This window comes from Peromyscus californicus, unplaced genomic scaffold, assembly GCF_007827085.1.
Source record: "Peromyscus californicus insignis strain IS unplaced genomic scaffold, ASM782708v3 Scaffold_18__1_contigs__length_77618521, whole genome shotgun sequence".
Classification (NCBI taxonomy): Eukaryota; Metazoa; Chordata; class Mammalia; order Rodentia; family Cricetidae; genus Peromyscus; species Peromyscus californicus.
Window position 1 is genome coordinate 57,562,969 of NW_026294480.1, and position 27,465 is coordinate 57,590,433.

At 42.8% G+C, this 27,465-nt stretch overlaps 1 protein-coding gene across 2 annotated transcripts in view; it reads left to right on the plus strand.

Annotated features, from left to right (window-relative positions):
• The window catches only part of Sv2c (synaptic vesicle glycoprotein 2C), a 193,378-nt gene that overhangs the window by 94,708 nt on the left and 71,205 nt on the right, over positions 1 to 27,465 (plus strand). For both annotated transcript variants that reach the window (XM_052743523.1, XM_052743524.1), the window contains exon 4: positions 12,541 to 12,692. In XM_052743523.1, coding sequence (XP_052599483.1) covers positions 12,541 to 12,692 — 152 coding nt within the window. The remainder of the gene's footprint in view (positions 1 to 12,540; positions 12,693 to 27,465) is intronic.

The following is a 27,465-nucleotide window of genomic DNA, read 5'->3' on the forward strand; positions in this document are numbered from 1 at the left end:
AGCAGAGGGGCTTTGAGAAGGGAGGTGATCAGTGACGTTTTAGCTTAAGTCTGGCTCACAGTGGGTCAGGAAGTCGCCAGCTCCATCTTGTGCTTGCTAGATTCTAAGGTTCCAGAATATTCCACTGGAAGAGCTATTCCTGGCAGTGGCAGAGTCTCATTGGGCAGCGCATCTGCCCACCTGGTCCATTCATTGCAAACATCACAACATAAAGAGAAGTCCTAGGTCACCGAGAGCCCACACCCTGCATGTTGCAGATTTATAACTGGGAATGGCTATACTCCGTCCCACTAACTTGCAAACATCATAATTAAGTCACCCGCACATTCTAAATCCAAGGCTTGGATGTCTTCCAGTTGTCTTTGCTGTGAATGTCGAAGGGACTGGAGAGAGGTTTGATTTTAGACTGAGATTCGCTGCTGTCTCTAAATAGCCAAATATGCTCCTGGCATGTTCTCATCTCCCTCTCCGGCCCTTCCCCCCAATAGGATCACACTATGAGGATCAGAATGAATAGCCTCCAGGCCCTGATCCTCCTGCCTCAGCATCTCAAGTGCTGGCATAACAGGTGTGTGCTACCATGTTCAGATTTCTGCTTTGTGTTTTCTTTTCACCAAGCCAAGTCTTTGGTGTTTACTCTTAGAAAATAAATGTGTCCAACAGACATAATCTTTGTGACTTCAAATGTTTATTCTGTACAAAGAGAGATTTTCCTACTGAGTACATCAGTGTTTGTTTGGGTGAGGAATAGAATCTCACTAATTGTCCATCTGTCATTTATTTCCTCAAATGAATCTCACACCAAGGCAACACACGTCCCTCTTATCCTTTGTTACAGACAATTAGAAAGCTGGGAAATGGAGTTGGCACCATTAATTCATTTTCATTTGCCCCAGAATTAAATTATTTGTTTCCAGTCACTGTTAATTAAGGGAATGATAATGTGTAGGATGCCAGGCAATGTCAGAATCAGGAGCTGCTCACTGAGGACCTGGCACCGTTGAGCATTATGGTCGGGGGGAGGAGAAGAGCAGCAATCGTGAAAGTCAGAGTTCTTTGTTTCTGTACACTGGAAATGAAAGAAGAATCGTGTCCCCCAGTGTGAGCGGAGCCCAGCCACGCGCACCTCATAGCTGTGAGGTGCTCATTAACTGCCTGGATGACAGGAACACTGTGGTGCAATTCCTTGCCACTAACCAGGATTCTCCCAGGAGCTTTATTTTCACAACAGATTTAAAGAAGTAGACATTCAAAAATATTTTCCCTTAATTAGAAAATCAAAGCCCAGATAGGCTGTTTTTTTCCAAATGGTCTATAGCCCCTGGGTTTTCTGATTTTTCAGTCGGATTCAGAACTATACAGTTTTCTATTCGAAAGTGTTTTCTCCTAAGAAATAATTTACTGACCACATTGAGAGAGTGAAAATTAATTTTAAAAATTTTTTAAAGATTTTTAAAATATGTCTTATTAAATACCTGAATAGTGCTTGCTTTGTGAGAAGCGATGGGTTCCACAATGCAAATTGACTCAGCTGAACCTCACTGGTCCCCATTAGGAAATACTATCATGCTTTATGGTTGTCTATATATCGTAGGTGAGGAGGGGAAGGCACATCAGAGTGTGGTAACTACCCAAGGGCACACCGTGACTGATCTATCCAGGTTTCAAACCAAGGGTGTCCAGCTCCAAAGCTTGTGGTCATAACCGAGCTTGCTGTGTCTCAGACTCAACCAGAAATGACTCTGACTGTGTGTGCCACTGAACCCCAAACATGATGGGTGCTTCTAAATGTTTTAACAGACCAGTTTCAGGAAGATCTCTCACCTCAGAAAACTGAATGGGAAGACATTTCCTGGCATGTGCTTGGATCTTTAATTGAAAAATAATATCAAACCAGACTATACACAGGGGATTAATGTTTTCTTAGAAGATTTGTGTTCAATATGGCAACCAACTGGCCGCAGGTAGCTACCAAATGCCTTACATGTGGCTTACCCAGCTGCAATGCATTTATTATAAGTGCAAAGAGCTAATACTCCCAAATATGAAGACTTGGGGCATGTAAAAAAATACTATCACATGGATAATTTTACAGTTAATATATGTTAAGTAATAATACTTGATAAATGAACATATTAAGATTAACCTTGTTTTTTCCCCTTGTTTTAGTATCTCTTCTAGAAAGTACATAATTATGCACGTGGTTCTGCTCACTCTATTATTTCTTTTGAAAGGCAGTATCTTAGACAGTGCCTTTTACAAGGCTGTCTGATGCAAAGGTTGACCTTTTTAGCAAACCTTATCTCGACGTCTACCCTGTGGTAAAGGTAATGTTGTTCCCAGTGGGAAAGAAATGAAGCAAAATACCTTCCACACTCAGAACATCCCGTGATCACACATTAGCCTCATGCACCCTTTAGAATTCATCCTTAGAGCCTCTGGAGGGTGGAAACATGATTCTGTCTACAGCTCTAGCAAGTGGTGGTCTGCTTCGTGCAGAGCTTGAAGGGGCAAAGGGGGAGATGGAGGCATGGTAGGTGGGTGGGTAAGTAGAGATCTAGAGGGAGCATGAGCAGAAGATGTGACTGATTGTATCTGTGTGCTTTTATAATTTCTCACAGACAATTGTAATAATCACCTCTGTCTTATTCATGGAGCCAGTTAGGTGTTGGGGGGATGCATTCTTCCAACTCTCTCAAGAGCTCTAAGAGCTTCTGTATACAAGACAGTTTCAGCATCCTGATCTGTGGCTGTGCCTTTTCTCCCTGAGGCACCAGGCTGCTTCTGCAAGTGTATATGTATCCACAGATTTAAAGTCTTAGGAGAACCAATCTGACTGTAAACAAGTTAGAAGAGTTGCACTAAAAATTTTTTGTTATCATCTTTTGTTAGCAATGCACAGATCTGCCTAAATCATGTTTACAAATCAATGTTTTCAAATGACCAAGTTTCCTACAAAATACTGTCTTTATAGTTTCCATAGTATTGAGAAAATAACTTCCTGTGTCAAAAACATTCTTTTTTATATTATGGTTTTGGTGATTGGAGAACTAAAGCTCTCCACTGGCTGAGGAGATCCTTTCCCAGTAAGTGTGCCTGTCCCAATTATTTCTATCTTGATTTTTTATAACAAACACGTGCCTTCTAATCAACATAGTACCCTTGTCTTCTGTGTCAACCGAGCCTACTCGGAGAGTTTCCAGTTTGTGCTCTTTTATCTAGGCTAGAGCAGCCTTAAACATGGATGTGCAGGTGTCTCTCTAGTGGGATATGGGATCCTTTGGGTATATGCCCAAGAGCAGCATAGTTGCTTCATGTGGACGTGCAAAATCCTACAGCCATTATGGAAATCAGTGTGGAGGTTCCTCAAGAAAATAAAAGTTTAAAATAGATGCTGACATCTTTTGAGCTGTTACTTGGAGATTTTTTATTTCTGGGTGCAATTTAAAGTCTAACCAGTTGCTTCTGGATTGCTTTGTAATTTGCCTGGCACACAACGTCTTCCCTCCTTTTTGTTGATTCTGAGCGATGATTAAAAGGTTATTTCCCAAGTGCGTTATTTGTGGCTCTGATGCCTGGCACAAGCTAGACCATCCACTGTTCTTTGTATGTGCCCATAATGCTTGTCTTAATAAAAGCTGCCAGGTCCGCCCACTCCTGGTAGGTTTTGAGCCCTGCTTATCGTCGGTGTAGAACATGTGGCTTTACAGTGATACCTCAACCTCCTTAATTATGTTCTCACATAATTTCCCACTTCCTAACAAAAATGGAAGGTAGAGAGATTATTTGAAGGATTATTTAAAAATAACATTGTAAATAAGCAATAACTAAAGTCATTAAAGTATTCTTTATATGTTTTGTGTTTTATACACATATGTTTGTGGGTATGCTCACTTATTGGGTGCCTATGTGGAGGCCAGAGATTGAAGTCTGAAGAAAAATTTTCCTCTGTTGTTTCTCTGCCTCTTTTTTTTTTTAAAGCAGGACCTCTCACTGAACCTGGAGCATACAGTTTCAGCTAAATCGTCTGTCCAACTCTTTGCCCACAATCCACCTGTCCCTGTCCATCAGTGTTGGAATTATAGGCTTATGTTGCCAAACCTGACTTATTACATGGGTGCTGAGGATGTGAACTCAGGTCTTCCTGGGTTCACTTTCCCCACTGAACCATTGCCTGAGCCCCTAGAGTGAAATTATTCTTTGTCACTTGTTTACTGAAGAATTGAAAGAGAAAGTAGAATCCTGTGGTGGTTTGAATGAGAACGGCTCCCATGAGCCTCATATATTTGAATGTTTGGTCCCTTGGTGGTGGAACTATTTGGGAAGGATTAGGAGATGTGCTCTTGTCGGAGGTGGTGTGCCACTGGGGGCTTGCTGTTTTGGAGATTTGGGTCAATAACTGATGGATTCTGTCACTTTTGTGCCTGTGGCAAGGCAGTACACCAACAAGCAGGTAGTTTGTGAGAGTGAACTGCTCGCCTTGTGGAAGCTAGGAAGTGAAAAAGATAGATCTTGGAGGAACCTACAGCCACCACTTTACTAAACCAGCATAATCCCTAACTACATTCTAAATATTTGTCCCTATGTCCACAGATAAGTGTAGTCCTCACCCCTCATCAAGGAAACTTCTCTCTGCCACAGACAGAGACCATTACAGAAAACCAAAACCAATCAAAATGCAGCATTGTGGAGCCCAGTCCCAACAGATGCACCTAAGGATCAGGGAACATTGTAGAAGAAGGAGCAGAAAGATTGTAAGAGCCGGAAGATCAGGGAGTTTGCTGTGAGATTATTTCTTCTACAAATGTCAGAAGCTACACCCATAACATCTCACCAATGGGACTGCCTAAACATGAGCTGAATAAGGACAACTACAATAGACATCCCAAAGTGTGTGTGTGGGGGGGAATATGAGGCCTCCACCCTACTCAGAGATCTACGGGTAACTAAGGAAAGCTGAGAGTGGGAGTCTTTACCAGGGGAGAACACACCAATTGGCCACCCAATACCAAATAGTCAACCCTAAAAGCATACATACAAGTAACAGTGTACAGACTGAGCTGGTTATAATTAGGAATATACATATGTATAGCCATATACATATATGCATGTAAGAACAATTTGTGAAAAAAGAGGCCACAAATTTAAAAGAGGGCAAGGAGAAATTTATGAGAGAGTTTGGAGGGAGAAAAGGGAAGGAGAAAATGATGTAATTATATTGTAATATCAAAAACAGAAGAAATATTTTAAAAAGACTGGAAGATGTTGGTTCAAATACTCCCTTCCAGAACACATCCTCCAATGACATGACACCTTCAACTAGATCCCACCTCAAAAGTTCTATCCCCTGTCAAAACTGGGTAGGCTGGAGACAAAGCCTGGAGTGCATGGGCCTTTGAACAAAACTCATCAAGTCATAGCAGCCAGCATAATTCAGTATGAACACCCCCCCCAACCGCACCACCCCCAATCTGGACTGGAGCACTGAGGGATCAGGATGGTCAAGCTTGTGCAGAGAGTATTCTTTGACATCTTCTATCACCTACTACACTGTCCTGATTCAACTTACGTAACTTCTTCCTGTTTCCCAAAAGAGGAGGAGTATCGCCTGCAAGGCTGGTGTGTTCTTTGTCTTACATAATGTCCCACTAGTGACTTCATTTTAGGTTACTGAGAAAAATAGGTAAATATGTTCTATGATATTTAACCAAATTGAATCATAAACATACCGAGATCTGAGTACTGGAGGAAAGTCCCAACTTATTCTTGGAATATGTTTCAATCTATAACTTCTTATTTTTATAGTTTTATAAATATTGTTGTAAATAACCTTAAGTTAATGTTACCTACTAAAATTAATATTGTTAAATTATTTGAAATTTTATTTTCTCAACTCTAAACTGCCAATTATTGATATTCAGTTCATTTGTGCATATTTATATACATTTGTTGCTGGATAATTTTCTCCCTGTATAATGTGGATTTCGATGGTTATTCCTTCTGTGCCTCCTGTTACCAAGGATAATTAAGATTTGACATTTTTGGAAGCTCATAGGAGAGATTTAATGTCTGATATTGAGGAAGTTCCTTATAAACCACTCTGCTCTGATTGCTTCATTTATGTAAACATCCATCACAGATTAGCTTCAAAGAAAGGAGCTTGAGCAGCTTTTCATAGCTAGCTATCATGATATAATGAACAATAAGGTTTTTGTGGTAAGGGAATTTAGGGATGTCTCACCCATCAAATAGTATAAGATAATTACTTAATCCTTGAGTTATGGATTTTTAAAATATGAAACCAATTATATTTTTCACATTAAATCTCCCTTCATTGTAATTGTTTCTCATCATTAGCACTGTTAATACTTTGGGCTGCATAATTTGTTCTTCCTGGGGACCTGTCCTATTCATTGAAAGATGTCTAGCATCCTGAGTCGCAACAATTCACATTGCCTCTGAATAGCTCTAGACATCTGTAGACATCCACAGCCATGGGTCAAAGGAAAAAAAAAATTTTTAAGAGCTACTGATACATAGACTGTGAGCACTCCCACTAAAATATTTATTGTGGTGATATTGTGTTCCCCAAAATATTGTGCACCCTAATAAACTTATCTGGGGTCAGAGAACAGAACAGCCATCAGATAGACATAGAGGCCAGAAAATGGTGGCATATACACCTTTAATCCTAGCACTCCAAAGGCAGAGATCTGTCTGGATCTCTGTGAATTCAAAGCCACACTGGAAACAGCCAGGCATAGTGACACACGCCTTTAATCCCAGGAAGTGATGGCAGGAAGCAGAAAGGTATTTAAGGTGTGAGGACAAAGAACTAGGGCTGGTTAAGCTTTTAGGCTTTTGAGAAGAAGCAGTTCAGCTGAAACCCATTTTGGATGAGGACACAGACGCTTCCAGTCTGAGGAAACAGGATCAGCTGACGAATTGGCGAGGTGAGGAAGCTGTGGCTTGTTCTGCTTCTCTGATCATTCAGCATTGACCCCAATACCTGGCTCTGGGTTTGTTTTTGTTAATAAGACACTTTAAGATTCATGCTACAACTTATCTCTGTTGTGTTCTCAGAAACTTTATCCTAACGTGGTAAACACCATCATCAAAAACAAATAGTTAATGTCCCCTCGTAGTTTACCTTTCTAGTTAGTGTATGGATTTCATTACGTTCTCACACACAGGCATCACTGTGCTTTGCTCACGTCTGCCTTTCTACTGTTCTCATCTGCCCCACCCCCTGCGATCCTCTTTCCTCCCCAAAGTGTCTTCCTTCTGCTTGTGTGTTAAATCTACTGCTCTGTCCTTTTATTTCTGTATTTGAGAGAAAACATACCATATTTGTCTTTCTGAATCTTATTTATTTGGCCAACGGGATGATCTTGTCATCCACAAATTCCATAACCTCATTCTTCTTCATGGCTGAATACAGCTCCGTTGTAAGTTCGTGCCATACTTTATCCACTCACAAATAGAACAGCTCCCCAAGAAAAGAGGATCACCCAGCCCAATGTATTAATAGTTGACAGACGGTTGTTCCATATCTTGGCTGTTGTGAACAGTGTCACTTTAGACACAGAAATGCAGGTGTCTCTTGGCATGCCAGCCTGGGTTCCTTTGTTGTGACACCAAGAAATAATATAGTTGGATTGTATATGGTAGTTTAATTTTCAGATTTTTGAGGAACCCAAGAATACTGATCCCTATAATGACTGACTAACTTGCATTATCACCAGCAATGTCTAAGGATTCCACTTCTGCCCTCTCATGGTCCATATTTATTGTTGTTTTTTTCTTTATGGTAAATGCTGATTAGACCCTCACCGAAAATGTTGCAGTAAAACCGCAACAGTAAACCTTTTTTTTTTTTTTAATTTGCAAACATTGAAGGCTGGGCGGGCTGTGGGCAGCTTTATCTTGCCATCACCAGTCTTTGTATACATTAAATTATATTTACAAAACATAAGTGCACCTGCTTTGCCTCTTGCCAATCAATTTTTATTGATGGCAATTATTGCAGCTACAACATTTTTAAGAAAGACATCCAGGTGTTTTAGAAGCTCCTAGAATGTCCATCAGGATTTCCCAACATCTTCTGATCAGTCCCATGTGAACTCTTTCTGTGATAAGGACCACCAGGGCATTTGAGGAAAGGCTGGTCATGGTGACTGAGGCACACGGTAGGTACCTCAGGAACACTGGGAGGTATGCTGGCTCACTGCTTGCAACTCAGCATCCTCAGCTTCTTCAGTGGTCAGATTGACTTGGAAAGGGGCGTGTGCCCTTGTTTTTCAGGATGTTTAAGTCCTCAGAATAGCACCGGCCAGGAGAGCTGGTGCACCTATTTCAACATGGAAAAGTCTGAAAATCTTAGGAGTAAATATGTGGTGTAAGCCCACCGGTCCAGGTGAGGGGACACAAAGGTACACACCAGGCAGTTTCCCCCTTCACTTCTGAATGGAGTGTGAAATACCAGAGACAGGGAACATGGTCGCACAAAGGGATGGTTTTCCTCTGAATAGAGTAGGCTACAGAAGATGGCAATATTTTCCCTAAAATAGATGACCAGCCCACAATAAGAAAGTGAGTAGATTGTTTTATAGATCTTGGAGAATAGAGAATTTTGCAAAGGATTTACTGGCATCCCACACTAACTCCTCAGGTTCATTTACCCTTAATTAGAGTTCTTTGCACCCTTGTGTACAAACAGATTGAGAATCATCCATGCAAAAAGGACCATCTTAGAAAAAGGCAATGCATCAAAATGAGCTTGATTACTGAATACATCATTTTTCTCTTTTTAACTCTGACTTATTGAAAACTAGCAGGCAGTCTTAAAATTTTAGCCATGTTGGAGTACATTTATCTCAGTTTCAGGGTGCTTGGCATATCTTGGCATGTAATTTTGCTTTCACGAAGTATGAGTTATAGCTGTTCCATTCAGAGTGTCCAGAATCCTGAGGAACTATTAATTAGGATGTGAAGAGTCAGTCAAAACTAGAGCTTCTTTTATGTCCTGAAAACTGGTGCCAGGGCTAGAGACATGGCCCAGTGGGTAAAGGCTTTTACCATATGTGCGTGAGGATCTGGGTTTGAATCCCCCAAAGCCATGTGAAAGCTGGATGTGTATTGTAATGAAGCCATTTAAAATCTGTCCAGACAGTGATGAATTTTAAAAGTGACCTAGCATGAGCTTCTCAAAAAGCCAAGCAGAATGATGAGTCCACTGAGGTATGGAACCAGCCAGTTCTCACTGCCTACCACATGCGTGTTTCTTGTCTGGGGATTTGGTTGGTGGACTGGGACCTGCTTGCTGCCCATGTGTGTGCTGATGTTAACCACCATGTGTTTCATTAGAATACTTTTTTTTTTCTTTTTTCGAGACAGGGTTTCTCTGTGTAGCTTTGCGCCTTTCCTGGAACTCACTTGGTAGCCCAGGCTGGCCTCAACTCACAAAGATCCGCCTGCCTCTGCCTCCTGAGTGCTGGGATTAAAGGTATGCACCACCACCGCCTGGTTCATCAGAATACTTTTGCAGTTATTCCTCTAGGAATTTTAGGTAGTCACAGTATTCACAGCCTAGAGAAAAAGAAAAAAAGGCTTTATGCAAGGGACTTACTGCTAACTCTTTTTGTTGTTGTTGTTGTTTGTTTGTTTTGTTTTGTTTTTGAGACAGGGTTTCTCTGTGTAGCTTTGTGCCTTTCCTAGATCTCACTCTGTATACCAGGCTGGTCTCGAACTCACAAAGATCCGCCGGCCTCTGCCTCCCGAGTGCTGGGATTAAAGGTGTGCGCTACCACCGCTAACTTACTGCTAACTCTTACCAAGAAATGCACTGTGGGTCTGGGGAATACTGTTCAGTGGTGTAGTGCTTGCAAAGCATGCACAAGGCCCTGGGATTGATCTGTAGCACTAGAAAAGCAAGCAAGGAAGGAAGGGAAAGAGGGGGTAGAGGGAAAGAAGGAAATAAAAGAAAGATACTATGGCCCTTCACAATACACGTGAATATATGTATATAATACATATAACTATATATGTTAATGCACACCACAAATGTTTATAGAAATAAAGGTTTCATAAAATGGACTTACGTTTGTTTTTCCTTATTCCTTGAATTACAATCAAATATCATTTCTATCAAATTTTCTAAGATGCTATGGAGATTACTAAATTGATTTCATGGCTCATAGACTGAATACACTGACCTGAGCCGTCTGCCCGTGTCCACAGTGGATGACTACAGCGTCATTGTAAGCAGGGACAGATACTTAAAATGGTGCCATATTTTGACCTCCCAGTTAACGCAGAGAGTTATATGTCCTATGGTTCATTTGGTCAGGCCAATTTGCTACAGAATGACCTTTCCTGAAATTGCATTTGCTGAAGGCATGACTAATAGTCCTTTATTGTATTAAAGGCTCAACAAAAATCAGTTGTTAAATGGATGGACATGTTTTACTCTTTGACATTACATTATTTGAAATGTCAATAGCAATTTATCTTATGGTACCATAAATGAATGGATGCATTCTTTTAGGCTCTATCTGTAGGTGCTGGCTCTACACCCTGGTTTTATTGTTTGACATCTTTATATGTGTGTGTGTACACATACAAATATGTGTGTATACATACATACATATATATGTGTATGTAGTGATATGTAAGTAAAGCCTTTATGTCTTACTTTAAGTGGAATATATAGTAAGGCCCTTGTGTCTGGCCTTGAGAAAAATGTTTCAGCAAAGCCTTTGCTATGTTTGGGTTGATCAGTAAAGACTGAGTCATTGTTTTGAGCTGTTTGAACCTTGAAGAAATGTCGTCTCTCTGGAGAATCTGCACTTGGTGCTGGGTGAGAGCTTGCAGCTGCACCGACCTTGGTTCTAAGACACTCCTGGCAAACCTGGCTAAACACTCCTGACTAGCCATCATCAAAAGGGACTGAGATTTGTGTGGGTTGTCTACTCTCATGGGCAGCAAGAGCAGGAGAACTTCGCTAGTTGGAACCTTTCCCAACCTCTTTTAACCTTTTATGGATTTGAATAAAGTAACTGGAGTGAACTAGCTGGGTGTCAGTCTTTCCCAAGAAAGCTGAATCCTCTGCTCCTTTGGAAAATAAAGACTTAGCATCTTGATGTTCTTCTCTCTCTACTGCAGCACCTACAACTCAACATCAAACAATATGTATGTATATATACATATATATGTACACACACACATATATATGTATATGTATGTATGTGTGTATGTATGTATGTATGTATGTATTTGGTTTTTCAAGGCAGGGTTTCTCTGTGTAGCTTTGCAGCCTATCCTGGAACTCACTCTGTAGCCCAGGCTGGCCTCGAACTCACAGAGATCCGCCTGCCTCTGCCTCCCGAGTGTTGGGATTAAAGTCGTGCACCACCATCACCCAGCCTAAAACAATATATTTAAGATAACAATTTGAAGCAAATAAAAGTAATATTTTCTGAGGCAGTTTTTCCAAAATTTAAGCTCAAGATTTTTTTGAAATTACGATGAAATCTATGATTCACCTACCTACCAGACTAGACAAAATTTTAATTGTGCGACCTTTTACTTGAGAGTCTTTCACCTGAATAGTTTGGCCACTAGTCTTACCATATCTTCAAGTCAGCCAGCCCTTCTTATCAGGACCCTTTCCCGGGGGTTGGGGGTGGGGGTGGGTGGAGAAATGCCTTAGTGGTGAAGAATGCTTGCTACTCTTCTAGAGGATCCGAGTTCACTTGGACGCACCTACGTAGGTGGTTCACAACCACCTGATATATGTAACTCCAGTCCCAGGAGATCTGACACGTTTCTGGTCTCCAAGGGTACCCACACATATGTACAAACACACAAACACACACAAATAAATAAATATAGTAAAATCTTCCTTTTTAAGTCAGAGGAATGAACAAAAGATGATATTTGGTACATACGTGGTACAAACCCTTATGTTTATACTGATTCAGCTGTCCTATCTCCTGGACAATGGTGAGAACCAATCTGTCAGCAGCATGTCTGCCATCATATCACCCCATCGGGTTACAAGACCCCCTGCTGTGGGGTAGCAACAAGGGACTAAAGATGGAGGACAGCCCCCTAGAGATATTTACAACTGTGCCCAAAATTCCCAACAGTCGTATGGATGAGACATATCAGTGTTTCTCTTTGTTTAATGAGTCAAGGTACTTATTTAAAAAACACCAGAATGTTGTAACGTTTAATGAATATCATGTAGACGATCCAACACTGAGCATAATCCCCGTCTGAACTGCAAGTGAAGCTGTAAGCCTCATGAGTAGGGTGCCACTGCCACCTGCTGCCCACATAGCTTAATTGCAGTTTCAAGTTTGGGTGAGGCAGTCATGGATTGGCCATGAACGCATATTATAAAATGATAGAAAGTGCACATTGTTTGCTATGTCAGGGGTGGGAGAGAATACATATTGTTAGAGTCTGCTTTGGATTGGCCCTTCCTACCTCATGGTAGCTGTCCCAGCCTCACGTGTTCTCTGCACTTCTTGGCAGGATTGGAGGCGCCATCCCTACCGTGTTCTCCTACTTTGCTGAAGTCCTAGCCCGGGAGAAGCGGGGTGAGCACCTCAGTTGGCTCTGCATGTTCTGGATGATTGGTGGAATCTACGCTTCGGCCATGGCCTGGGCCATCATCCCGCACTACGGTAAGGGGCTGGCCATGTCTCAACTTCCCTCTCCGTCTGCTTCCTCTCTGTCCCGAGCTCTGGCTTGGGGACAGTACTGTCCGCGTCAGGTGTCTGCCATTCATACTGCTCAGGAGGTGTTTCTTTCCATGGAAAGGTCTACACAAAGTAAGACTGTGTCAAACGGTCCTTTGGGCGTATGGATAAAACAGGCCAGAGTCCTGTTCTACTCTTGCACAGCGCTTCTGGTCACCTCGGCCACCATTTTCCCCATAGCTGCAGCTCCTTCAGTCTAACACATCTCTGACATTGACCTGGGTTCAGAGTCAAGTCCCATAGGTTGAGGACTCAATCCTGCATGACTGACACATTTCTGATGCTTCAGATGCCAGCTGCAAGTCCAGGCCTCCTCTGACTGGCCAGCTAGAAATTCGACCTTTCCCCAACCCGCCTCCTCATGATCAGTTGGTTTCTGTGATGGTTCACAGATCTCAGGGAAATGCCTACCTTGAATTTCCCAGTTTATTATCAAGGATGTTACAGAGGACACAGGTGAGCTGCCAGATGAAGACGTGGAGAGGGTGAAGGGCCTCCATGCCTTCTCCAAGTTCACCTTTCTCCCTGCACTTCATGAGCTCAGCAGCGTGAAGCTTCCAAATCTCATAATTCATGGGCATGGTCAGTTACTAACCCAGTCTTTAGCCAAAGGACACATAATTGTGGTATGTCTTTCTGGTGACCCGCTCCACCACCCAGGAACCCATCAAAACTAGCCTCATCTAAACAAAGACATCCCCATCACCTAGACAGTTCCAGAGAATGAGGAGCTCTGTGCCGTGAGCCGAGAATGAAGTCCCACCCGCTAGTTCTCCTTCCTCTTCCTTGTACATTGAGTTGGCTTCTGTTGACCCCTGTACTTCACTCTTTGTAGATGAAGCAACTTGAAACTTGCGTTTTCTGAGACTGACAGAGTTGCTCAGAATGCGGCTCTTGACTGCTCAGCGAAGCAGGAAGGGCGGTTGCTGAGGAGAAACTGATGAGAGGATCTGGGGAGTGCGGACAGGCAGTGTCACCACTCCCGTGTTGCACACCTTGGTCTCTGAGGCAGCACTCTTGCTCCGTCCTGGCGGAGCTGTCTGAAGACACACAGGGGCTGACACAGAACCGGCACCTGTGTGTGTCTGAAATGTACGGCAGCCTCAAGAGAGATGGGAAGTCACATCTCTATCAACGCCGCTGGTGGTTGGTGTGGTCACTCCGGATAATGCCCTGTGGAGGGTCTGTGTCCCTCCTGGATACTGTGGGAGTCTGATTCCAACCCTATACCAGGCTTGATAGCTGTAGCAAATAAATGAAAGCAACAACTTCACATGAGCAAAATGTTGAAGTTGACTCTAATATTGTGATTCCTGGTAGCAAATACGGGTGGGACCTTAAAAAGTAAGGTATCCTCTGGGTGGGCAAAATTATACCCCATTCATCATTTTTACACGGCTTTCAGGGAGATAGCTCTTTCTCTGTCTTTCTGTCTCTAGCTCTCTATCTCTGTCCCTCACTCGCTCTCCTCTTTCTCTCTTTCCTTCCCTCCCTCCCCTCTGCCCCCACTTAGCCCTCTCTAAACCATCTTTATCCTTTGTCCCATCCTCTCGTGGCATCTCCACATCTTGGCTGTAGCCAAACCTCTCTGGAGCTCCTTGACTCCTAGGACTGAGTACAGGTCCCATCCTGGCCTCCCCTCCCATCGTGTCACTCAGAGTCCCTTCTGCTGGCCTCGCAGTATATATATAGTAGCTTCTGCATACTGCTCATGTGATCACTTTTATTTTGCTTTCCCTGCTAGGGATTCAGCTCTTCTGACACCCGCCCCCCAACACACACCTACACACACACTTCCCTGTCTTGCAACTGGGCGTGGCCTGAGAACTCTTTTGTTTGCCAGCCACAAGTGGCTAATATGCAGGAATTGTTGTATGTAAGCGCTTTCATTTTAATATCAAAAAGAGTGAACTGATTCATCTATGATTAACCCATCTATCAAAACCAATCCATCTCTAACTAATCCATCCCTAACTGGAGTGGTAGGTGGTCACAAACCACAAAGCTACATGTGAAAAGTGAGAATTTGACAAAATGAAATGTCTGGGGCTGACTTTAGTTTTGATATGGGTGGAACCTTCAGAAATAATGACCTGGATAGTGAACCAGTCCCAGAATATTAAAATCTTAGGGTCATATTTTCATGGTCTTTCCATAAGTGTAGAACCAAAAACAAATTCTCTTAATCAGTCCTGTGTGTGGATTAGAACCAGCGGGGAGTTCTTTGTGGAACACCCTTGTGCTCTTGAAGTTGAAGAGTCTTGTTTGCCTTTTAAAATTCAAAAGCTCCTATGTTGACATATCTCTACAAGTGAGGTGGCTGTCCTATGGGTAGGTTTTTTCAGGTACATTCACTCACAGAATCCCTCAGCCAGATGTTTAAGAATTGTGTACATCATTCTGTGGAAATTGCACTTTCTTGTTAATGTTTTCAGTAAGTTTTCTACTTCCTACAATCAAATCAGATCCTCTAGGCTAAGGACTCCGTGCTGTTTTTATTCTTATTCTTTTTAGCATAAAGTAAGTATGGCTGACAAATACAAGTCATATGCAGTTAATGTTCACAACCTAACTTTGCACACATGCAAGATGGCCCAGCCAGTAAAAAGCTCTTGTCATGACCTGAGTTAGACCCCTGGAACCCACATGGTGGAAGGACAGAACTGACTCCACAAAGCTGTTCTCTGAACTCAACATGAACACCAAGGTGCACACACATGTACACACACACACACACACACACACACACACACACACACACACCATAAAATAAATTAATAAATGCACAAGTACTCTTAAAGAAAATAGAACATTAAATATTTAGGGAGAAGCTTTATATTTCACTGGAAATTCTGTTTGGTATGAATGGTCAGAAGCCCGTAGAAATAGGAACAGGTCATTTGCCCCTCCTCGCTACTCCATGCTCTCTCACCGATGAGGTATTTGAGGACCGCTATCCTTGCAGGGCTGTGTATGGAGGCATTTGAGAGCGCAGTGCAGTGGCTTGATGTTAGGTGTTGATTTTCTCAAACGAACAACAAGGTTTGGTCTGGAGGGGAAGTGTGGATAATCGACATCCACATTGCAAATGCATTTCAGGTGATGAGTGCACACATTTGGGTGGCTCCTGTGCACAAGGCTCTCTTGACTGCCCTGAATCCAGGTGCTTCTTTCCTGCCCACAGGCACCCATCAATAGGGAGCCTGAGCCTGATGTCACTGAGATGCAGTGGCTCCACACAAGCCTCCGAGGCAAAGCAGATCTTAAGTTTGGCCCAAGGATTCTGAAAGGATTCTTGAGCAGTTAGATACACCACCAGGGGGTTTTGATGGCTTCATGGCCTGCTGAGTTAAGACATGCCCTGCTAATGCTAGGAGCTGATGCTAGATAATGGGATCGGCCTAGTTTTTGTACCAGCATCAGATGATGATGGCACTTTCCCTCACATCATCAGTATTTGGTAAAGTTGAAGTTTTTGTACCAGCATCAGATGATGATGGCACTTTCCCTCACATCATCAGTATTTGGTAAAGTTGAAGCTTTACTCAGAGGCAGGTCATTACTAATACCTGAAGGTTTCCAGCATAAAATCACTCACCTATAATCCTAACACTAAGCAGGGCTGAGACAGAAGGATTGTCATAAGTTCAAAGCCCTCTGGGCTATATAGTACATTTCAGCACAGGTTGGGCTACACAATGAAGCCCTGCCTAGATCTCCATCTCCCCCCCCCCCTTCCCCTGACCCTGCCCCACCAGCTAACTGGGTCTTAAGAAGCATCAGGCTTTGCTGTCATGTTTCAGACATCCCCCTTACTCACCACCTGCACTCAGGAGCTTCTGGGCTGTCCTCTTCACTCCCAGTGACTGAAACATTTCCAGTAGAATGAGGGATGGGAGGAGACAGTAAAGCCAGGGAAAATGTCCTGGCCTCAAACACTAGGTCCCCATAACAGCTGCGACTAGGTGTGGGGGTGTGTGGCTATCCTAGGCACCCATTCTCAAACCCAGGTTTCTGATCCCAGTGGAAACTCGGCTACCAGCACATAAAGGAACAGGCCAGGTTTTCCTGTTTCAGAAGTGGTTATTACCATAATTGCATATATCCATGGACTATAATATTTATGTTGATATTATTCATAATGATTATATCACTGCTTTCTTCCTATCATAAGAATTCTGAGACTCAAACTCCAGGGTCCACAGCAAGCACCTTTACCCACTAAACCATCCCACCAGCCCCAGGTTGATTCTTTATTAGCACCTATGAACTACACAGAGACAAACAGAAATTTGCAAGTGGTTCTCTGTTATGCTGATATCATTTCCTTGAATGTAAACCCAGAAGATTCTGGATCCTGTGTGCACCTAGTTTTACATTCTCGAGGCACATTTTTTTTTAATATTTTTGAGATTTATTTATTTATTTATTCATTCATTCATTCATTCATTCATTTATTGTTGCATATGTGTGCATGTGCACACATACAGTACAGCACACATGTGAAGGATAGATGATAACTGACAGGAGTCCTTTGTCTATGTCCACCATGTGGGTCATGGAGATGGAAATCAGGTCAACACGCTTGGTGGAAGGCATCTTTACCAACCGAGCCAACACGAAAGCTCTTGAGGCATCTCTCCACTGTTGTCTGCCCGAGTCTAACAACAGTGTTCAAGAGCTTCCTTTTTCTCTCCATCCTCAGTGGCATTTATGGTTTGTTCCAGGACAGCTGTTCTGACTGAGGCGATGGTCTCCCTCTGAGTGTGGGTGGAAACAAGCAGTGTTTTCAGAAGCAGACACGGCTCAGATGGAAAAGTCCTCCCCACCCTCCCCTTCCTCCCCCTCGGCACACTCTCCGGTAATGAGAACACATCAGCATTTAATGGAAGCACAATTACCTTCAGCAGAAAATGGGAACGGGGGCTGACTCATCACCCTGGTCCTCCCTTCTGAAGCTTTCAGTGAGGCCTGGACACGGGGACGGCTGCTTCACAGCAGCGCTGCCCGCTTCATTACACTCCCCGTCACTGGGCTTGGATGTGCATCAGATGAGGTGTTCTCCTCTGCCGTGTACATCCCGCTGAGGAACAGGGATGCTCAGTCAACTAAGAGAGGGGATTTTCAGCATGAGGAGCCTCGGCCCTAAAAGCTCACTCACACTGTGCTCAGCACCCAATAGGCCCGCAGGCTGTCTGGCTCACCCTTCCCTCCGAGCCTCACAGAACCAAACAGCACATCTGTACAGCCCAAGTCCATCCTGCACACACCCCTCTCCCCCTTTCAGCCACAGAGAGATGGTGGCCTGGAAAATATATATCTTCCCAATGTTGTCCAAATTACACTGTGCTTGAATGAGACCAATGCATCTCTCTCTTGCTGAGGAGGAAGGGAGGGAAGACCACACTGTTTAGGGGAAGAATAAGGAGGTATCCCTTTGATTGTAGAAGAAAGGAATTGTGACAAGTAAGATCAGTCTCTATACTACTGCCCCATTGAGCTCTGGGACGCCTGGCCACTGCCAGTCAGCATTCCAGTGAGGAGCCAGCCTGGTAACCATGGCAACCCCCAGCAGCTATCCAGTCCTCAAAAGTGGCAACCACTTCCAGATTTGTTGGTGGAAGTCTGTCATCCTGGCTATTAGGATGCTGAGGTAGGAAGGCTGCAAGTTCAAGACTTCCCTGGGCTACAGAGTGACTTCAAGGCCAGCCTGGGCAACTTAAATGAGACCTTGTCTCAAAAATATTTAGATAAAAAGGGACTCTGGATGTAGCTCAGAGATAGAGCTCCTACCCACTATGAGCAAAGCCCTGGGGCCCAATCTCAGCACCACAGGAAAACAAGCAAAGAGGCAGCAACGTTGGCTGTGGGATTCTCTTCCTACCTTAGATACCCAGAATGTCTATGCTTAGTGTGAGCACAGAAACTACAGGGGAAGGTCAAGAATGAGCCAATGCACATGATACTGCCCAGAGGATGGGGTGTCAGGTGGTGAGCGGGGAGCCAACAGTTAAGACAAAGTAGAATCCCAGTGACCTGGGACCCAAGGAAGCTTCATCCTATGCTCATCGGTTAAGTTCATTTTCAGTAGACACAGGAAATACGAGGGTGTAAATAATGGTGATTTGGAAGTTATGTTTGTATCTGTGCAGGATGTTTTCCAGGATCCTGTGGACCCCAAAATCTATGGATGCTCAAACTCTTTGTATAAAGATCGCATAGTTTTGCACCTGACCCACACACATCCCCCTGAGTACTTTAATCTCTATAGATTATTTTAAACATGCACTATATCACAAGTGCAGAACTGCTTTGATGTCCACATGCAGAACTGTGTGCTCCTGTGCTACCATCACTGGTTGGTGGCTTTGTGACCAGGGTGTCATCATTCCCTCAGACAGTTAATTGAAGTCTACACAGACCTCTTTCCAGAATAATGCTGTTGCATGCAAAAGTAGAATTATACATGAAACAATTATTTTCAAGTACAGTTAGTAAAATGTATCAATATCTGGCAATAGGTGACAGTGATGATCACCACCATAAAGTTAAAATAGAGGTGAGGACATAAGCTAGAAATCATCTGGCATTTCCTTTAGAACCCTAAGAAGCCACTGGACCCTGGGTCCAAATTCCTACATTTTATTTATTCACATTAGTTAAAATTAGAATTGACTAGATAGATGTAGAGAAAAACCAACTAACAGGAGGCATAAACAAACTTGTTTCCTATTCCATAAGATTGTCGGGAGGAAATCTGGAGTCAATCTCATAGCTCAATAGTCATCAACAAAGACTCCGGTTTCCTCTAAGTGGCCTACCATTTCTAGCATAGTTTTGCTAATCAGTGAATATTATGGACAACACAAAATATAAAATACATAGAAGGATATGATATGCTTGTGCTCCTATCAAAAATGACCACACCTAGCTGCAAGAGAGTCTTGGAAATATAGTCTCGAAGCAGCAAGGATAGTACAGTGAATGTGAGGAGACAGTGAACCATCTCTGCTGTCCTGTTTCATTCTTCTGTGAAATCTTGGATGTTCCTGCATTTTATAATCTATTACTAAAATATGGTCCTTCTGGATTGACCAGTGGGGAGTTACAACTAACCAGAAGAGAACTGGAATATATGGGAAGGCTATTGGGTACCTAGTAAATGGTCAATAAGGCTGGAGAACCAGGCTCAGAAAACAGCAGGAGCCAAGAGAATTTTCTCTTAAATAGTCATCATGGTCTATCAGAAAACTCAAAATTTCTAACGGAGGCCAAAAAAGAAGGCAGTTTAAGAAAAAGTCACAGATTTGGCAACCTCAGCACCCAGTGTCACAAGCAGCCTTTTTATTGGCTTAATTTTTCTTCATAAGTCACAGAGAGTTATTTTCTTTGCAAAATACAAGCCTCCTAAACACCACTTGCTTTAGTACATCATTATTACCAGAGGATTTTATTATAGATAAATTACCCTGCATCTTCCTTCAGATAAGATGCTTCATACATCCTAATGTATGTCAGGAAGGAACCAGGTACTATTTGAAGAGTGAGTACCATCTGAGTAAACAAGGACTTCGTGTGTTGGTTTTAGATTAGATCCTAGGCTCTCAAGATCCCCGACCAGTGATCCCTCCGCAACATTTCAGAGTGTATCAGACTTACCTGGTCCTCAGATCATAGGTGATTAGACAGCTAAGTCTTCTTCAAAGTAAATGTGAACCTGAACCCAACCAGTAGACTAGATCCCCCAGAATCCTGGAGAACTTGATCTACAGTAGGAGAAAATAGGCACTTGCTTCTATTGTGAATATTCAGAGTTCTCCATGTTGGGTTTTGCCTGAAGAACAAGTATGTCATTTTGTAGCATAGAAACTTGTTTTGAAAAATGAACAGCCATATCAAGTGCTGGGGTCACATGGGGGAGAGCTTCACATTGATAAGATATTCTAGTGTCTTGGTTTATGAAGTGGTTATATAAATCTACACTTGATATAAAGATATAGGCCCGTGTATACTCAGCCCTTTACATGTGTAGGTTCCAGTTCTGTGTAATCAACCAACCCTGAACCAAAAATATTCAGGAAGGAGTGAATCTGTAGGGATTGTCTACAGATTTTTTTTCTTGATGTTATTCCCAAGCAATACCGCATAATAAATAGTTACATGGCATTTGTGATATAGTGCATTTTTAAAATAATCTATAGAGATTAAAGTACTCAGGGGGATGTGTGTGGGTCAGGTGCAAAACTATGCGATCTTTATACAAGGAGTTTGAGCATCCATAGATTTTGGGGTCCATAGGATCCTGAAAAACATCCTGCACAGATACAAAGGGATGGTTGAACATGCATTGGACTGCTGGATTCCTGTCTGAGGTATCTTACACAAGTCATGGAAGTTTAGCCACTGTGGGAATTTGGATTAAGGTTATGCGTGATTTCTCTGTGCTACTTTCATAACTTTATGTGAATCTGCAATTGTTTTAAATAAAAGAAAAAATGGGTACTATCCTTTTTACATGTATTATTAAATATATCTAGATTATACCAAATTTTAAATATATTATCTTATTCTAATGATCTTAGGAAGAAAGGTAATCATGTCTTTACCTTTTTGTTTAATAGACAACCTATGTTTCCCAAAGTGACACAGACAATGGACGATTAGAAACAATATTTTGATCCTCATTTCTTCAAAATGATACCCCAGATGGAACACAGTTAAGAGGCTTTCCCAAAAGATGATACAGAGGGTGTGTGGAATCATTGTACCTGCAATATATATATGGCTGATGGTGTCTGTCCCCTTGTTCAAGTGATGCTGCCATAGCCCCGTGCCAAGGCTTCTAAGGTCTAAGCTTCATTTTGTTTAAGAAAATCTATATGCCTGCAGGATCCTTTACTTTAAAAAAATCGTACTGAAGAGTTCCTAAGAAACACAGAGGCTTTTGTACCACACACTTCACAGCCTACAGTGTGGGAAGTCCTCACCTGACCTTGTGTTTCCTTCAAAAGCATCATGAGGACTTTCTGGTCCCCTTCATGCACAGCATGAGAAAGGAGAATTGCTTTCTCCTTCCTTTAGGACTCTGACCCCACTCTCACGTTATTCTCCTTATTATGCAAAGCAATCCAGCTTGAACCAGCTTCTGACTGTGGGTTACATGTCCATTCTTTATTAGTCTGCTCAGCCTCACGTTTTTTTTTTTTTTAGTGGGGTGGGGGCTACTGACTGGGAGGCTTATTATAACAAATTTTCTCTCAAGTTATGAAAGCTAGAAGTCCAAGGAAGGGTGCCAGGAAGGCTGGTTCTAATGAAGGCTATCTTCCTGGCTGGCAGACAGACACCTTCCTGCTGCACCCTCACATGGCAAGAGTAGGCAAGATCTAGCCCTTTCTTCCTCTTCTTATAAAACTACAATCCTGCTGGGTTAGGGCCCCACCCTTATGACCTCAGTAAGCCTTAAGGGCCTTATCTTCAGATATAGTCATATTACAACACAGCATTCAAGCTATGAATTTTGGAAAACACAGTTCGATCTATAACATCATTGACTGTATCTTAGAAGAAGAAGAAGAGAGAGAGAGAGAGAGAGAGAGAGAGAGAGAGAGAGAGAGAGAGAGAGAGAGAAGAGAGAGAAGAAAAGGAAAAAACAGAGTTCAGGAAAAGCCCCTCAGTCATTAGAGAGTAGCTTTACCCTTTGCAGTGGGCAATAGTCATTTTTTTTTCTAATTTTTTTATTGTTCCATACAAACTGCTAAGCCTAACTTGATAATTTTCTCTCTAAGGTCTTGCCATAGTTGTATGGTCTGTAAGAACTCTCTGCCCCCTTCCTGTGCATATTTCCATATTTTGAAGTAGACAAAACATATGTGAGGTTGGAACAGTGTTCTCTGAGAAGAACTGGTCTAAAAATACCCTTGCCAGGTTGAGCTCATCGTTAGCCTAATTAGATCCCTCACCAAAGGCTTACAATTAGCTTCATTATCAAGTCCTGGTGACCAACTGCTCTGTTTCCAAGTGTACTTCCACGTGCAGGAACATAAAGAGCCCACTCACCCCAAAATGCCCTTTTTTGTGTGTTGTGATCATGCCTCAGACTCTCATGCATGTTAGAAAGCAAGAAATGGAGTTTTACAGAAGAGCAGAGAATTCTTCCTTTGTATCTTAGGGTACAAGTTGCTGAACTTGGATATCATTTTTTTTTCCATCTATATGGTGAGGTCCTCAAAAATTCTAATTATCTTTTAACTATTCCAGATTGTTAAGGTAAAAAGTTGTAGAGTTACCCATCTCTGGCAGTTGGGGGCATTATAATATTCTTTCAATTATATAACTTAAGCCAAACTTAAATCTTTCACATAACCTACCAGCAGGAAGCATTGGTGTTAAGTGAGTTACTCTCTTACTGTCAGAATTGGTGATTACGTTGTGTGAACCTGATTTGGTGATTACGTTGTGTGAAGCTGTCTCTCAAAACCAAGGTACCTTAGTTATTTCCTGAGTTGCTTTTAGAAAGTGTCAAGACAATCCCAAGATATCTTGGCAAATGTGCTATTTGACACACATGCAATCTTGAGGATCCTTGTGTGGCTGATTGCCCGAGACACACAGCCACACAGACTAGAGCTTTATTAGAAGAGGTCTTTACAGGGACAACATTGAAGCTCAAAAGCGTGGCGGGGGTTCTAATCGTTTGGAAGGTACTTCTTCCTTAGGAGTTGTCTGGTCTTTTCTGAAACACCTCCAGTTCCCTTGAGGACAGATTGAAGTGCATTTCCCATTTACCCTTCATTCTTCTGCCCAGCCTTCAAGGGCCTTTCCAGATGTGCAACTCATCTTGCTGTAGAACGTGTAAGAAACACAGGAATTGGTTGAGGTTCTGACAGTACACCTGCCCCCCCCCCAAAAAAAGTGGCAGTAAGCCTGAGCCGTAGAGAACTGGCAGAAGTCAGGCTCAAAATCTGGCCAAAATCGAAGGAGAGAGAAGTTACAAGAGGAAAATATGGTCGAAGCAGAGTAGAGTGGCTGTGTCCGATCTTAAACAATGCTCTTGGGCAACCTTGTGGCAGTAAAAGGGATGGAATAATTAAACCACGGGTGTATTCATCCCTTACCTAGGCTTCGCTGTGACTAATAGGATAGATAACCCCATAATTAGCATGAGTTTGGAATTTGGTTGAGGGCCACGGAATGTATACACACATACACGCATATACCCATACATACATACATACATACATACATATATACATACATACATACGTATATGATCTATTCCTTTTTAAGTTATTTTATTATCCAATGGGGGCTGAACTGATGGATCAGCATTAAGAGTACACACAGTTCTTGCTGAGGAATAAGTTCGATCCTCTAATGGTAGTGGCTCACAGCTGCCTGTAACTCTACTTCCGGGGCATCTGATGCCTTCTTCCGACCTCCATAAACATTTGCACTCATGTGCACACACAGCCACATTTGTACACAAAATGTAAAAAAATAAATCTTCAAATTATCCAATAAAAGAAGTGGGTTCTAGAACTGTCTCCTTTGCCAATACTGGGGCGAGGTCTTCACTTAAGTTACTTGATAAAGGTGTAACACTGTGCTTTCGGTCTGAAAAACACTTACTAAGCATCCCCTTTGTGGCTGGCCAGAGGTTAGAAGCCAGCAGAGATTCTAGGCTAAGAGAAACATCTCATCTGGGGGAGCAGCAATGAGCCAAGACCTGGATGCTCATCATCCCCAATGTACCCGATAGCTACAAAGCACTCTTACATCAAGTACTTGGATGAATCAGGAAGTAAGCCTTGCTGGAGCCACCTCGGACTCCTCTGTTCTTTGCCATAGAAATGATGTTACTAAGTGGAGGCAGGTTTGCATCACCTGTAGGTCACATAAGAATTGGAGAACAGGGAAGGAAAAGGGGCTGAAGTATGAGGGGTCGGAGGCATCCTGGCTTCACTCTGCTCAACAGTTTAACCAGAGATGGCCAACTCAGAGATGTTCGAAAGTGTAACAGGTGATGACACCTTACAAGATAATGACCCTGGTGGCATGTGCAGGTTTTCAGAAGGTGCGGTGGTAGAGCCAGCTCCTCCCAGGACTGTGTTCCCTCTGCCTCTGCTCTGTATGGTCTGTGCTCAAGGCTGCCCCTGACTAGGACAGCTTCTGTCTCCACAAGGGTGGAGAAAACAAAGAAGGACTGTGGAAGGAGCATGCCCCGCTTCTAACTCCAAGGTGGTGTCAATGGAACCAAGTAGAAGGAACTATTTACCCAAAGCCTTGCTGGGATTTCCTTCCACCCTTTCCTGTGCCAAATGCACACATCCCTCTGCCTTGGAGTTTTCTTTGTAACCTCAAAAAAAGATAAATATGTGTCTTTATGTATCTCTAGTTCTCCAAGCAACTGCTGAGCTTTGACGCCAGAAGTCCAGTGTCATTGTGACCTCCATGGCATAGAATACAGAGTCTGATCTAGTCGGGCCTCAGTATTGTGTTGAATTGAGTCATGAAGCCCTACCGTTGAAGCCTTTTGTACCTATAGTCAAAGGCAGTTGCTCCGGGTTAGTTCATTTAATTAAGTGAGCTGGTGCTGCTGTGAGCTGAGTTTTTCCCTGTGACTCACAGTGTTTAGGAGTGGGTTCCCACCCCGGGAGTTGTTGTGGTAAATGAGGCTTGTTGAAGTAAAAGAACTCCATTCCAGCAGAGCGTGGGTCTTGCAGAAGCAATTCCCTGGCTTAGCGGAATCAAAAGGAGACCTGCTGCTACCCATCATGCACCTGGGGGTCTTGTCATGGCTAAGCGGCTACTGCAGTTTTGTCGTTCAGCATGGTCTCCAGCTTCAGGTGGGTTTCTCTTGCTCCTGCTTCATCTTCTAGTTGTGCCTCACGTTTGACTTTTAAAACATCGTATCTATGGCCTTTGCTCCATGTAGTGTGTAGGGCATCCTTGGGTACTCTGTTGTATCAGAGGGCATGTTCCTTCTCCTGCCAGGTCACATGCACTTGGGCATTTTTAGAAGAAAAGTCTCTGGACATGGCTGTAGTTTGAATGGCACTGAGATGTTCTGAATAAGGCTGTGGTGACCTGACAGGTGTCTGTGGATCACAGCAAAAGAACTGCACAGCAGGGAGGTACTGTGAAACCTAAGGGTACCTGTCACCCACGGTGGGAACGCCAAAATTGAAGGAAAGCATAAAGTTGTTTTTAGGGATCTTATATATTTTAAGATTTACTTATTATGTATACAGACTTATGTATACAGTGTTCTGCCTACATGTGTCCCTGCAGGCCAGAAGAGGGCACCAGACCTCACTACAGATGGTTGTGAACCACCATGTGGTTGCTGGGAATTGAACTCAGGACCTCTGGAAGAATAGCCAGTGCTCTTAACCTCTGAGCCATCTCGCTAGCTCCACCACCACCCCCAACACACACACACACAAGACTTTTCTTTTTCAAAACAACAACAAAAAGTGAGAGGAAGCATAAAGGGATTTGAGAGAGGAGGGGTTGAATTAAGATTTGTTTTTTCCCTAAAGTATGTGGAGGACCATTCTGTCTCATTCAAGAGAAAAATCTGATGATACTTATAAAAATATATCATGCTGAGCAAGTACACTCCACTCCTCAAATATGCCCAGATAAATGCATATATAGACCTATAGAGGCCATGCATAAGGATATATTCATAGTAATATTGTTTGTGGGGAAAAAAGATCATGGCCAATCCAGTTGCCCATCACTAGGGTAATGGAAATGTAAAAGGTTTGGAAGCAAGTGTGGCAGAAGGGTCTACAAGCAGAAAAGCAGAGTGGAGAGAAAGGAATAAGAAAAAAAAGCAAGGACTAGCCATGATGCTATTATGTTAAGAAAAGGCACACAGCCTGCTTTACAAGGAGTTATTCAAATTCTGATCTATGAATAAAAACACACTGGCTGTAGGGAGGGTGGTGGGAAGGGAAGGGGTGGATATTAATACAAAAGATAAATGATGAGCCTTATTTACACAGTGCTCTGCAAAAGAATGTGTTAGAAGATACAGCTTCCTGTACCTAAGGTTTAAAGAAAAGGAAAGCAGTGTGAAGGGTACCATTAGGGCTTGTGGTAAGTGTTCATTTGGATTACCCAAGCAAAAGATGTATAAAAGACAGAAATACTAAGAATCCACAGCCTGTCCTCACTTACATTCCTGCAACCTTGGGGTCTTATTCAAACAAGACTGGCACTTGTTTATTGGAAAATATCTACCATCCCCTCAACATAGCATCCCCTCAGCATAGCATTCTGAGGCCCGATATTAAGTCCTTTATAAAAGTCAGGGAATGGGTTAGGCGACCTCTGAATTTCTTTGACAGGTGCAGGAACCTGTAGTCAACTAGCAGCTGTGATCACAGGGTAGTCATTTCCAAGGTCACCAAAGGCCTGTATCAGATCAGCTGTGCAATGGGCCCCTGAAGCTTATCCCTCCCATCTAAGTGAAACTTTGTACCACTTGACAAGTGTGTGGGATAAGTGGTTTGTTAATGAGCTTGATTTTCCACAATGTGAACATCCTGTGTATCAAAATACCATGTTACATCCAGGCACTGCAGCTCAGTGGGAGAACCCATGTATCAGGAACTAGGTTTCAGCTGCAGCATGAAAAGGACATAGGCATACCCTCCACCACCACCACCACCACAGAGAGAGAGAGAGA